The following is a 15,610-nucleotide window of genomic DNA, read 5'->3' on the forward strand; positions in this document are numbered from 1 at the left end:
AGGCTCAAAGCAAGACAAAAGTAGATGCCATGAACTCTTTTTACCAGCTACAAAACGTGGTTTTCCCAAGCCTTCAATATCTAAAATGAGGCATTTGATATGAATTACTTTCACAGAGCATCACTAGCTGCTTTCTGAAAGTCACGTAGCTTATATCTGGTTTGGGCTGACAGCAAAGATTACGTTATTTACTTATTTATCTATGCAAAGTTTTAGTTATTTTACACAACATAATTACTGCTCACTTTGTTCAGGAGGAAGGGCTGTGGAAAGGAGTTGAACTGTTACTTGGTCATGCCAGACAGATCCAAACTTTTACTCTGAAGGAGGTAACACTGAAAATCAGTGTCAAGCTTTTCATAAGACCGGAAATGCTAACCCTTAAGCTACATTTTTCAAACTTGAAATTAAAAACATTTAGAATTTGTTTGCTTAAGCTCATTACTAGTCACAGCAAATGTTTGCCTTTATATTCCTTCATTTAAAGGTACATAAAGAATCCAGAGAGATATTTTACTGTGTAGCTTCAGGATTGAACCCATTATTGTTTGTAAAGTGATAATACCGTGCAATTATGAAATATCACATTTTTATTCAAATTTGGTGACATTTTAGAGAACATTTAATAGAAATAGCATTCAGTTCCTGCTGAGAACTGCCATGTGCTGCTTAACTCTTCTTGCTTCTTAAATACTCACGGTTAATATCTTTCCAACACATCCATAGACCTTAAAAAAGCACTATTTTACTGCAAAAATCAAACACTTGTTAATAAAATAATTTTTGATCTTTACCAACCAACACAAAACATCTCTTCAGCTTACCTTTCTTTTAGTGCTAAAAAACTGGGAATATGTCAACTACTTCAGTTGTCTGGCAAATACAAGATAAATTGACCCATTTATTTACAGACTGAACAAGGCCAATCCATTTCATGCTGCAGTGCTGACCCTTATCACAGATACTGTGAATGAGCAGTCCATTACAATATGTACAAGTGACCTTTAATTGCATTAATGGCTTTGTTGCATGTTCTTCCACTGCGACAACACAATTATGGAATAAATATTTCTAAACAACATAATTATTTAAATGCAAACATATATGAGCTTAGTCTACTGGCAAGGAACTGCAGATGTATTATGATTTAAATGCTGAAGTTCTGAAAAATTGAATGAAACCCTCATGTTAGGCTTCTATAATGTCAGACAACCCATAAAATAAATGTAGTTTATGAAATAAATGTCACGATAGTACAAATCTTCATCTGCAGTCTAAAAGTTAATGGTACCTTCCTGTATTCATCTTCAGAACATACGCTGAAATCTACGTTATTTAGTTCCGCACAATAAAAAGCTGGTGATTTCAAACTAAACCTCTTCACATATTCACAAGCCTTAAATGTTCTGAAATTCCATACATTGTATAGAACATATTACTTGATTTCAGTTCAACATACTATTAGAATTCAGAAATTTTCTTCTCTTCAAGTAGGAAGACTCCAAGTACTGTTTTACCTCAAGTTATTATAATTCAAAAATAATCTCCTAAAACTTTATCTAAATTGTACTGTCACAATTTTAAACACGTTTATTTATTCAAAATTGTTTGAAAGAATGTAATACATTTTTGACAGGCAGTCTTTTACAATATTGAAATCAAATCCTTGATTTCATCAAACCCTTCATATTCTGCGCCTTATTCCTGGAAGGCTCATGCCAAAATGATTTAGTTTGATTTTCTTTAACAATGGTAGGTTGGCTTGACAGCATCTGACAAAACAATTCAGTGAAGTACACCATACCAGGTAAAGAGAACCTGAACTGGCTACTAGGTGAAATAATGCAGACTAGAGCTTGGAATTATGACAGAATCAGTTTTATGGGAAAGTATTTAAGTATTACTAATTTGAGATCTTTAAGTATTACTATTTTGACTTTTGCTTGAATAAGCCTAAGGTAATGTCTTCATTAATACCATAGGAAAAATGGTCAGGAAAATACAATACAAAAATGGTCCAACTAGCATAGATTTCATTTGAAGGTTATTAAAATGTTTTACCCTTTCTATTAGAAAGCTTAATTTGACACAGAGTTCCCTGTATGTGTGTCCCGGAGCTGAAGTGGAACATCCACTAGAGGTTTGCCAGGTATAACACTGCTGTTCTAGGCAAGCTGAGGAAAAAGAAGTTTTCTATGCAATTCCCAGAGGTTCCCATATTCTCCAATATATGGTGATGAGAGGCCCTGAAGGGTTTTATTACAGAGAGAATTAAAGAAATTCACTTTCTTTAAATAACACTTCAGAATAGTTCTGTCTTGCTCTTAACCAGGAATTACCTGCAAGGTTTCATCCATGCCACAGGCACTGGCAGCCTGGCAGTCTCAAGCCTGGTACAGGCAGGTTCCTCTCTGAGCTTACAAGGCCCTAACATGAGGTCAAGACTCGTAATGTCCTCAGTGCGTGACTCTAAAATACAAGGAGTTGTTTACATGGAGATCCCAATATCACAGCAGACATCATGTAGTATACATTAGCTTTGGTGTTACACCGTGTGAACTTTATCCCAGCAAACATGAATTAATTTCCATATTTTACTGACTACATAACTGCTACATAACTATCATTTTAAGTTTCTAACAAACCAGTCTTTTGCCTTCTGACAGTTCTCAAGCTCACATCCTTTTCATTAAAATACTGCCTAAGATAGTTCATTAATTCAAACGCGTTTATTAAATTCAACATTAAACAACTCTGCGGGAGTTAGTGAAAGATGGCCAGGATTAGGGAGAGCCACTAATGGAGGCTGCTTCAAGTCAAATCTTCTTGGAAGAAGCCTAAAAAAGTGATGCCACCAGGATTACAGCAGACACTTAATTCTGCTTGTTGTTATGGGGTGTGTGTGTGTAACACCTCTCCTGATTTTACTTCCCAATCTGCCACGTTAAAGGAAAAGTTTTAAGCCTTCTTCCTGCTGGGAACACAACATGTGCATGACAATCTGGAGTTACAACTAAATCTCGCTCACTGATTTTCTTAAAGTGCTTTTAACGATAGATGAAGGAAGAACATCATTACAATGCCTTTGGAATCATACAATTATTTTTAATTATATAAAGATTCTGTTGCTGTTGTCTATGCTGATGTTTCCTTCCAAAGACACATCCTTTCACTCTGACAACTGACTCTAGGCAAAATGCACTGCAGTCAGAGTGCCATGTTGTATCTGCCTACCACTGAGCAACTACAGCTTGGCTGCCACAGGAGCCCTTTGCTGCTGACTTTCTTCCTTTTCTCTTAAGAAACCTCTCTCAGAAAAGAATCTCATGAACTCGTACGTTATGCTCTTGAAACTTACTTATTTTTGCCATGTGGATCTTGTGAATTCTTCAAAATAAGTAAAAATGAAAATTTCACAGCAGTTGTAATAACTGTCAGACAGATGATATACAGCTTATAAGAAAAAGCTTATTTTCTCTACTATTAATAATTGACAGCTACCTGACGGTTGAAAAATTCAAGCAAAACTCATATTTCCAAAAAATCTGTTCATTTTTGCATACAGTTTATGGACAGTTTTAACTTTAAACACAAAATTCTGGAGGCTTACGTTGACCAGACAGTAAGAAAGGGACTTAATCAAATATGCATCTTCTCCAACTGTCTTGTCAAACCAGGTAATGATGTCCTGCCAGCCAAACTCAGAGGGAACATGTGAAACAAATACAAAAGTAAACAGGCCTTAAGCTGCCCAAGGGAAAGTCAGCAAGATGGCAATTTCAATCATTTGGAATAATACTAAAGCAGCCTTAGGCTTTTCTCAGAATGGAAACATGTCACTGTTACTGCAATATTTCAACGAATCAGAAGGCAAAAGAAGGAACACTTATGTAATCACAGCCGTGGAACAGCACTTTAACTCAACGTTTAGGAGGAAAATAATTAAGAGGAAATTCCCTTTTTGTGAGCGATTGTACCTAAATAACAAAGACAAACAATGTTTCCTTAAGACATTCTAGGAGTGAAAAAATCAGAGAGAAATTCCTTTGGTTTTGATACAGCAGGCTTGGGCATAACAATGAAAAAAATTCTACCAAATGAAAGGGTGAGAATAATGTTTCTACAAAATGTATCCGGCGTTGATAAAAGATACAACCTGAGCAACAACAACAAAAAAAAAAAGCAAAAAGAACTTCAGGAACAATACTGCCAAAAAGTTTTATCGAGATGAACGGGTTGTCATATCATTTAACTGAGAAATCAAAAAATATTTCAAATATTTGGGGAACTTACCTAATCAGTAGACTTTCAGTATGTGTCTAGTCATGTAGCCATCTTTTAGTCAATCATCAGAAAATCAAAGGCAAATTGGCATGACTCAACCCAAACTTTAATACCGCATGATTGTGTCGTGTAAGCTTGTTTTGTGCGAGGGCTGCTGTGGTTTTAGCAGAGAGATTAACGACCGGACCTAAGCTGGCCTCCAAACCTTGCCCTGCTGATGCCTCAAGCCCTTTGAAGTCTGACCATCATACCTGGCAAAACAACAGTGGGAACTAGGCTGGTGTCAGATCTAATCAAGTTTCCTGCCTCAGCATAGCTAACTATGGGGTACACTAATTGGCCCAATTGCGGATTATACCTTTTGCTACAGATTCAAGACAATAATTTAGTCAAATGATGGTTTTTATCTCCTTCTAATTAAGATTCCAAAGTGGGAAGAAATAGGATTAGACAGGCTAACTTCAAAATTGTGTCCTTTAAAGAGGCATGCACATGAGATTGGTCGCTGATAATATTGCATATACTAATATATAGCTGTTAACTAACGTGAAGATTTGGGAAAACTGGGTGCAGCTACTGCACCTTTTACCATAAGGATTTAAGTGCACCTGGGAAAGGCCTACCTCATAATTTGAAAATGGAAAATGAGCGCTCATAGTTACCCACCAAAAAGCATTGCCATCCGTAAGGTGAAAAAATCCCCAGCCTTTACAACAAGCTTCCATCAATCTGATTGTGATGAAGACGCAAGAAAACAGATTGAAATGATTCTGCAGACTACAATGAGGTAGAGTCCCTCCCACAAAAATGAAGTCTAATAAAACAGATCTGACGTTTAGAGTTGGTTACCGATGAGGGCCAAACTGGTGATCCAGACATGAGAAAATCCATGCCCCGTGCCCTCATTATAAACCATAAAATAAGAAAGTTCTATTGACAAAAACTTGTTGGAAAAAATTTTGCTATTAGTCAGAAGTCACGTATTTCAAACTTTTCTTATGCAATTTCATCTTAAAGAGGCATCTGGAGTAGAGGCCAATATTGTAACCCAAATTGGGTATGTAACTAAGCAGTCGCTTTCCAAAAACTGCTACGTACTCAAAATATATTTCAAACTTGCATTTCAGCTACGAAAGAAGTCCTAAACTTGGATGCACTTTATATAAACCATACTCGTGCGTGTAATGCAGGCTGTTGTGCCGCTTCATGCTTTTACACCAGAACAAAACTGACTGCTGACTCATCACATTCTAACTGCAGAACCCAGTTTTAGAAGACTGTATTCACATCCCCTCTTCATTCAATTTTCCCTTGCTCCCATTTTCCTACGGACCTCATTGCTCCACACAGGCTCACTGCAGTCTGTCTCTCCGAGTATAAGGAAGAAAAACTTTTGAAGTAATGAAACGTAGGCAGGATCTTACGAGTTCAAAAAGGACCAGTTTGAGTCAGTTTAACTTCTGGAAAGCATATCTCCAACAGAAACTGAAAAGGGCTGCAGCTGAGCAATGAAGAGAGAAATTACTCAAGTGGGTCATGGACACGTCTGGGGCAACAGGTTGCTCCGAGAGTTCCACTGCAGCCGTTCCCAGCAGCTCCGTCCCATGGCTGATTACATTCCTTTCACAGAGCCTCCTGTTTAGTTCCCCTCCACACTTTCCCCCTTTCAAATTACATTATGAATCACACACAGAAAAGATATATTCTTAGTCAGGATTCAAAGTGGAAAGAATCACAATTTTCTAATTTATAGCTCTTTGAACTGTGATTTTCCTGCGCTGCCTAATGACACTGTGTGCTTCTTTGCGCTTCTAAAAGCAGTAAAAACATTTGTATTTTAAAACCAGCTGCAGACTATTAAAGTTTCTGCTTGTAACGTACTGCTCAAAGCAGTTGCTGAAACGGTGTAATACCTCACAGCGCCTGGTTGCATTAACTGCATTCTCTGGAAAATGAGAAAGGTTACCAATGAACGTCTTTGGGGAAAATAGCCTTCCTTCGTGTATTTGCCTCTAAGCGGCTTTTGAAGAGGATACCTCGACTTGGGAAACTTCTGGCACGCATGCAGAGATGACCTGCTTGAAGAAGTGGCTGCCTGATTAACTATTAACTGCTCTCAATAGGATTAGATAATTAAAGACATTGATGACCATTAATTAGGAGGAGGGCACCTTAATTTGTCACTTGATAGGGCCCTTTCAATGATTTATAGGTTAGGGCTACTTGCAATTGTGAAGGGGAGGAGGCAGTGAAGAGAGGGAACCCTCAAGTTACCTTATCAAGTGGCCAGCTAAAAAGGGCAGAGGGTCAAATAAGGGCCAAAGTGGTCACTTAAGGGTGAAGTCCCAAACACCAAAGCAGTGCCAAGCCACATTGACCATCATTTGGTGATGGAGTAAAAAATATGCTAATTTATTGGTGGCAATTCTCTCTTTTTATGGTTTCAAGCAGTTAAGACAAGTGGCCTGCTTAAGAGCTTTTCATTTGAAAAGAGATTAAACAAAATGGTTTGTCAGGGATGCTTGGCTGTTTTATGTCTTTGTTAAAAAAAAATTTGCCCAGACTGTACCGATGACTATCACATCACCCCAAAAGCCATCTCCCATCTCTAAGCATTACTTGGTTAATAAATACATCAGCTCTAATTGCTTAATAGCGCTGTGTTCATTTGCTCTTTAGCAAGATTAAAATGAAATACATCTTTTGTATTACTGCCTTCTATCAGGACTGTCTGCATAAAGGTCACGGAAAAAAGTTTAAATTTAGTAGGAAATTTACTTAAGGACATTAGTGTAAATGATACTGTGTTTAAAATGACATAAAAGAGCGAAAGGTGATTTCAGTAATGCAAAGAAAATGGTTTCTGAATACTGATAAGGACACTTATCCCTCATACCACACACAATTTTAGGCAGCATTATACATTAAAATCCCTCTACCGGGGTAATAACATGTAGCTACTTTCCCACCCACTAACAGAAGTAAGAGCAAGTCATTAACATTTAATTAAATATGCTCCTGACATCCTTAGAAACATGTCACGCTTTGTTATTGAAGGTTGTGGCCTACTTTCTATGTACATTTTAAACCAAAATAAACTATTTATAACAGACCGATTTAGTGTGGCAAACGAGACGTCTTTAATTAGAAGGCATACGGCCGTGTTTTATAAAACCGTTCGGAAAAGCAAAAACGTAACGAAAAGAATTTACAACATCCGATGCATATTTCATGCATTTCACAAAACGAAACATAAGAGACGGGATTAGCTCCACCTTTTGGGTTCTAAATAGTGAAACAAAACCGCTTCTCTTACCTCAACGGTGAACTGCTTCCTTTTTAATCTAAAAGCAAGGTCCTTCGTGTCTGACACATCACAGATCAAGCTATTAAGCCGAGGAATCTGATGCACATGAAGCAAACCTTGTGGAAAGAAAAAGTAAAGGAGGGGAAAAAAATAAGAGAACGCTGTCATCCAGATGCATAAATTAGAGAGTCTTACAGCAGAATCCTGTATATTTACACACACTCATCCTCCCCTTTTTAAACTGGAGCTTACTACCAGGAGCAATGAAGCAAACGGTGCGATTATACTCAAGTAATCAAGCAGAATAAGATAAACAGAAATCCTTGTGCGAGGAAAACTAATTGCACTTTGGTACAGAAGTACAGATGTAAAGAGGGATCTTAATACTTGTCAAAACTACAGCCGGTTTGTGTGTGATTTTCTCTTGTATTTACAGTAAGCAAATATGGCTATCACCTTGCATGCTGCCCACGGCACCACTGAGTGATCTTTATTTTATTAAATGCACCAGTAAGCAGCCAGCAAAACAAGGCTTATGGGTTAGTGATAACCACCGAGGCTCTAATGAGCGGTGCTGCGCCCTGCGCCCTCAAGAAGGCTGAGGAAAAGTTTCTGGAAAACACCGATTTTGAGCACCCTCTGCATGAATTTTAACCCCTCCGCCATCCGCCCAGAAATCCATTTTCCATGCACAAGAGGCTGAGCTGGCCGCTCAGATGTTTGCACCAGCGCTAGGTACACTGCAAGCTCTGCATTCTGTCACTCGCAGCTCACGCTGATGTTTTCTGACAAGGACGCTGGATGGTTTTTGTGCAGCCTAATATAGTTTCTGAACAACCTAAGGGTGATTTTCTACATCTGAAAACCAGGAAAATTCTACAGGGCTTCTCGATTACTGGCCTATATTTGCTATTCATAAAGCCAGTGTCAGAATGGAAATACTGAACATTTACAAAAGGCATCTCGCCTGAAAACGGCAGCTGTGAGAGAGAAAACCCCAAACATTAAAGCCCTTATTTAAAGGAAGGCAAGTATTTTTCAGAGTCTTATTTCTTTTTTAAAGGGAGAGTAGGGAAAGAAAGCTCCTAAAATTGAAATATTGTAAAAAGCCAAATGCTTATAAGGTACTAAAAGCAAGGTCCTCAATGCTGTTACAAAAATATTTTGTAATAATTAGCTTCCGAATATTTAAGCCTTCTACCCCTGCCTCCAATCTGAGAGCATATAAAAATATTTCTTTCAGTTTTGAGTTCAGAGTATAACCTCATGTGCAGGAGCAGCAGGCATAACAAAGGGTTGTTTTTATGTCTTATTTTTAATGTTTAATTACAGCCAATTTACATCATTGTTATTTTACCGACTCCTCGACCCCCTGAATTTACAGACACCTTAACGAAATTACTAATGCAAAATTCATTAAATAATGCAAGAATTTAAACAAACTTTTCCTGACTAATGACAAAAACTCCCATCATTTGCAGTAAATAAATCAGCTTAAAACATAAGTATGGATGAAAATAACCCGCATGGTTAAAATCATTAAAAATATCTGTTATTAAGGCTGCCTAACTCACAAAAGCTGTGCACTGGTATATAATTTTATTAAGAAGTACCAAAAATGATTTTTTTAAGCTTTTACAGGAAAATAGGAAATAACTGCTAAAAAGCACATTGTCTTAAAAAGATCTCCTGTCTGCTGAGAAAAGTGATATCAAACTGACAGAATTATGTTAGCATAAACAAATGCCACGTCACGATTATACAATGGGGAAAATAATTAGGCGAATTATTCCAGCTTTTCTTTAGAATTTCTTTTTCATCCACCTTCTTCAGACGAAGAAATATGCACTATTTTCTCCGTCAAAACATTTTCCCCTCATTTATTACTCAAAGCCTGCATACACACAGTGGTATCTCAACACCATTCTTGCTGCTTTTTCTCTACGTTCTGCTGTGCACTGCCACGCTCTCACATGTTTACAGCAGGTTTTGGTAAGCAGTTTACTTTCAGCAGAAGGTTTCCATGGAACTACAGTAGCATCACAACAATAATAGCTGTAATTTATGCACGCTCCGAGCGCTGCTCTGGATTAGCTGTAACTGTTTGTTATTCACTGCTTGGGCTATGCATAACTTCTTATCTAATCTTCTAAAATTTAAATAGTTCTGCTGAAACAGCTTACAGAATCTTTGGGGAAAAAAAAAAAAAGATTACAGGATTAAACGCCATTACACATTTTGAAGATAAATCACTTGAAAGGCTACATGCCTTTTTGCTAAGATTAGTTTCACATTTTACATGCCACATACATCCACATTCATTTCTGTAAATGCATAGCTGCTCTAACTGAAAGCTGCAAAACAGCACATTATTTTTAGAGAAACTTTACATATCGCATCGTTTAGCAGATTATTCCCTTTAATATAATATATGTTTTTCCATGTTCTCTACTTAAAACTTGTCAGATCAGAAGTATTGATTTCATGACAAGTTCAGCTCACTGGTCAGATGATTGCCAAGCCTCCTCTGCATGTGAATTCCCCAAAGCCTGCCTGTTGAGATGTACATCTGATTGAGCCATGCCTCAGTAATACGGCTTGACAACATGCAAGGAGTTGCCATGTTTCCTTTGCAGCCTTAATGCACTTTACGGAAAATTTTCCTAACTCAAGACCGGTTAGCAAGGAGGAACATTTAAGAGGTATATTCTAAAATGAAATCAAATTCTACTTTAGAGCAGATACCCAATTGGAGGGTAAAGCCGCTAAGTGCCCTAGAAACACTCAGGGCAGACTTTTCGCATTGCTAAAGATGGAACTTACCGTGGTAATCCTTGTATAATGGATTGGTTTCTCTCTCAGAGCCAATAAATGATTCAAGACCAACTACCACATCTGACAAGTTTGTTACACGTTCCATAATTGCTTTATTCTGTAAGACATGGAAACAAAATACACATCGTATGTGATGAAAAAAGTAATTAATGTTCATGGAGTAAGCCTTGGTCTTCTCAGTGACAAACGGTAGGAAAAAGTAGGTCATCGATACCTAGAAATTAGATGGAAGGCTATTTTATTTGCTTAAAATAGATGGAAATTTGTGCCTAAAGAAAAATATACTTGGCTCTAGGAGAAAACATTATAGAGCCAACAGCACTAAATTCATATTTTCCTAATCTTTCTAAGATAAGCGTTAGTTAACAGTGCAGATATTTACAAGCCGTGTGGCAGTAAGCATCAAGTTGCATTACCACTACTCAACATATTGGAGATTTATGAGTGCTTCAGTGATGTCACAATTTAATAAAGAAAAGGAAAAAAGGGACACATCTGTGCTAAAAAGCAAAACAGTCCTTCACGTAAAGAAACAGTTATCTCAAAACTGCCAGGACAGCTGGCACGATCTTCTTCCCGATGGCTGTAGTTGCTGCGCCCATCACAGCAACGGGGGTATCAAGCGCCATCGCCTCACAACGCACCCGTGCCACCCAGAAAGAACTAGCCCTGTAGCTCCACATTAGAATTTTGTATTTTTTATTAATCTTAAATACTTTCGTCCGTTCTGAGCTTCTGTTGGCAAACTATGTGACTGACAGTACAAAATGTGAATTTAAACATTTTTTTCAATTTTAAATAAAAAATCGCACAGTAATCGCTACCATAGAGAAAGGGAAGATGCTAGATATGTCTTTACAATCTGTGCATTACGCTGACGTGCTTGTTTATTAAAATAGCGAGCACTGCATCAATTGCTTTCAACAATAGAGCCACAGAGAAGCCTACGAGGCAGATGCAGAAGGTGACCATTTCCTACTCCTGCCAAAGAGGTGAGCACTGTAACCATGGCCTGCCCTGCGCAGACCAATCTGCTCAGGGTACAAGGCCCAAAGCCGCCTGTCCCCTGGTACCTCCATACCCCCTCCCTTCCCCACCTTATGGGCCAGATGGCATTAAATCCTCTGGACTGGTCTCTTTACAAAGCTGCTACTTGTGCTCAGGCCAAAATGGTCTATCCCCATGGAATCAGAGGACTTCAGTTTTACCTGCAAAGTCTAACAACATGTAAAGATAAAATAATATAATACTACAGAATTCCCTTTCTGAGCAATGATGCAAGCGAACTGAGGTAAAAGAATGTTGCTTCCAGATCAAGCCTTACACTTCATTATTGCATGCCCTAATTATATCCACTGCTGAAATATTAAAGATGACTTGCAAATTAGTTCCTCTTCTAGGAAGGGAGAGACAGCATACCGTATTCTAATGGAAACTCTTAGTCACATTATTTTATAGGGTCAGTCACTTAAGGACACTATAAATCTGATGTAGCCAGTGACCTCTGTATATCCACAAACTTGAAATTACCTTATTTTGCCAATTCTTCAGCAGGTTGCTGGGTGCTATTTGTGTAAGTAATAAACATTACACTGTAATATAGGCTAACAGGTAAATACAGGTGATTTCTGGAAGCTAACCTGAATTATTAGGATAGGAAAAAAAAAATTAGACTGTTTGGAAAAAAGTTCACTGTTCATTAGTCTTTTTGCTTGCTTGTTTTAACCAAGAAGGGTTACAAAGACTGTAGGTAGAAAGATGCTCAACCATCAGCAAGGCATCCTCATCATTACAAGTGCTGTAAATCCTAAGAATAGCATCTTTCCTATTTAGTCCTAGATCTGGAAATATTAAAGCAATTCAATATTTACCTAGTGATACATACTTCAGCATGTTGGTTTCAGTTCTTCTTCTGAATAGTTTGCTTTCTTTAATTGTAATCCGTTCGCCTATGTTGATTTTGTTGTTATTTTTAAAGTGTGTCAAAATATTCTCTGGGCTTAATGCAGTGTATCTTGGGAAATATTTTCCACAATGAATTGCCACAACAAATAGACATTTGCTTATGTGGCATTGTTGTCATAGATCTGTATCTATCGTGTATTTTCTAGTTTGCAGTGTTCAGCACATTAATGCCCAATCAAAGCTGACGTCAGCACACAGATAGTTGTGATGTATGGCATACTGACATAAACACACAAATCATGTTGCCCCATCTGGGCTTGAAAATTTAACAGAGCTCCAGATCTTCCTCCAGCCCCATACAAATCTACCTCCTGCTTCTGGCATAAACTTGGCAGCTCTGGAGATGAGCCAGGACATGGTTAGGAGGGAAGCCAGGAATGGGGGGATTCAAGGAAAGAGTTTGTTGGCAACTAGAAGAGGTATTGTTGTAAATTACATTGAGAAATAAATAAATTAAAGAAAACCAACCAACTCAGTCCTGGAAAGTTTGCAGTCTTGCTAGATGTACTGCAGGTTTTCTAAATTAGTTAGTTCAGCCAAAATATAATTATTCTAACAATATGGTAGCAACCCTGATGTGCAGACTGGGCTGGGCATTCATTCTATATCTTACTTCATGTTCACTATTTTAGACAGGAGTTTTCTTTTTAGCTCAGACTTGTAATATTTGAGCTCAAATGAAGTGCACTTTCAAAACACTGTTGGAAGAAAATCCATTTAGCTACTTAGATATGTAAATGGCAACTGTACATACATGTTTAACCAGCTTTTAGGGAAAGGCAATTATGGAAAAAGATTGTTTTGTCCTACTAATTTATTTGCAGAATCTACAGAGCTTTGAGTAATTATCTGTGCATGTTTAGAAACACTTATTTGCAAATAAAGCAGTGTACCATCTTCCACATCTGAGGACAAAGCATGGTATTCTAGCAATGCAAACAGACAGAGAGATTGAATACTCAAACTTACACACTGAAATTAAAACCATATATTTTTACTGGATTGAGTTCTTAATGAAGGACAATTTTATCGTAACTATTATTTATCAAATCAACTTTGGTTCATCTGAATTCCACATTAGGAAAAAAAAAAGTTTACTTTTTCTGCTTTGCTCTAATTTCTAGTTCTCCTCTCACTTCCTGGCAAAAATTGTCTAGAACACAGAGGTATGTACTCCCATTTTTATTTTGTCGGATTGCAAAGAAATTAAAAACCTCATAAAATTTATGTAAAAGGAGTATTTAAATTCAGTAAGCAAATTCAATAATTGAAAATTTTCCCAGAACAGGTTTAACTTTCCTACGTAGAAAATACAAAAAAGCTCCAAACTTAAAAGGAAAATAAAAACGTTTCAGATCTATAATGAAATCCACCTAGCACCTGTTAAAACTCTCGAGTCACATGGATTTCATATATCAGCGTTTGTATACTCATCAATATGTTAATAGACTTATAAGATTGATTTATATATCAAACTGAAAATTAGGTGCATGGAGACTGTCTGTTTTCAAAGAGAAATTTTTGCCTATGTTTTCATAGTGAGGGCTATATTTGACTTCTGTACGCTTACACTCACGTAAACTAATTTTGATAATTAATGTATTCACTGTTTTTATTTAAAAACATTCGATTATAAGTTAATACACTGAATCCTAAAATTGAGATCCAGTAACCTGGATGCTTTGTTTGAAAGGTCTCAAAAACAAAGATCAAGTGAGCAAGTTTACGTGAAGTGATTTCATCCTTCTGAACATAAAGCAAATTTGGGCTGTCCCCTTTTTGTCTCTGCTACACTCACCCATGACACTGAAGTAGCTGAGTGCTATAATATAACAACCACATTGGACTGCAATGAAATACTGGCTGGATATTCAATAGGTGTAATCATTCTTAATATTTTCTGAGACATTACCATACAATAAAGTGGTAATGACTTCATGACACACAAATATTTACCACTTGTCATTACTACTTAATCTCCACAGGATTTTGAATTGAAAAGATAAATTATTAACATTAAGAGATACGGCTTAAATATTTAACCATTTGTTAATAATTACTACTGCTAAAATCACAGAATTATCCATACCTTTTATCTAGGAAAAAAATAATAATAAAGTGAGGTATTAGGCCACTGCACTAGTTTTACAGAGATACATTTTGTGTGCTTTTTCATTATTCACCAATCCTGAAAATAAATGATTCATAAATGCTCTGCCAGAACTGTTATACTGGTAATTAACGAAATCTGTAAAGTCAAAAATTGCGTACTTACTCGAACTCCAAGTCGATTAGCACTTTTTTTCAGTGCTTTCACACACCAACTGAACTTTGAATTTAGGTTTTACATAAAATTGATGTTTACTCAGGCCACTGAATACAAGATGAACAACAGTAGTTACATTAAGAAATTTGGGTACTTAGAAAACTGTATCCATATCACATGACAAGCAAATCTAAGTGTGATGTCTTTGATGGAAGACAAGCTCACTTTGCTTGAAATATATCTAAAGGATTTTCTGCAGACTTCCAACACCTCCAAAGAGGATATGGCCACATTTAAATATTCTGCATTTTCTTCTACCTTTGAAGAATTTTACTGACTGTAATAGAACGCGCATAAATATCTGTTCATATGGATGAAATCAGAGAAGCATTGATTTTGGCTGATTTGTTGATATGTACTATATTAAATTAGAAATCTTCACGCAATGAATAGCATCTTTGAAGTATTTTATACAAGTTACAGCAGCAAAGAAAGGAAATGTAGCAAAGATACAAGCAGGTAATTAGACGCAACATACTCACAAAAATGGGAAGGAAGTGACAAAGCATCTGTTGGCCAATATGTTACATGATGTATTAAACCCAGGTTTTGTTTTTTTTAATGTTTGCACTGATAGTCTGCAAAAACTCAGAGTCTTCCAACTGTGAAACAAGTTAGAACTAGCATTTTTTTTTTTTACCTTGAAAACTCAAAATTTTAATTTGAGCCACGGTTACCTTCTCATATACCTGAAACACCATTACCGTTACGGGAACTCTGCAATGGTTATTATCAGTTATATCAGATGCAGGTGGATGACAATGTATCCCATTTAAACATTCTGGATTTAAATATTCAAGAAAAATGATCAGTCATGAAATAAAAGCTAAATATCACACACTATAAGAATATCTTTGGATCTTTACTGAGGATAGATGACCTGGACTTGTCTA

General features: G+C 36.9%; 1 protein-coding gene across 1 annotated transcript in view; it reads right to left on the reverse strand.

Moving 5' to 3' along the window:
- The window catches only part of ELP4 (elongator acetyltransferase complex subunit 4), a 127,197-nt gene that overhangs the window by 60,399 nt on the left and 51,188 nt on the right, over positions 1-15,610 (reverse strand). The window contains exons 9-10 of the mRNA XM_085223818.1: positions 10,415-10,523; positions 7,601-7,707 (exon numbers count right to left, since the gene is read on the reverse strand). Of these exons, the coding sequence (XP_085079944.1) occupies positions 7,601-7,707; positions 10,415-10,523 (216 nt within the window). The remainder of the gene's footprint in view (positions 1-7,600; positions 7,708-10,414; positions 10,524-15,610) is intronic.

Source organism: Meleagris gallopavo, chromosome 5, assembly GCF_905368555.1.
Source record: "Meleagris gallopavo chromosome 5, MGAL_WU_HG_1.1, whole genome shotgun sequence".
In the NCBI taxonomy this organism is placed as follows: Eukaryota; Metazoa; Chordata; class Aves; order Galliformes; family Phasianidae; genus Meleagris; species Meleagris gallopavo.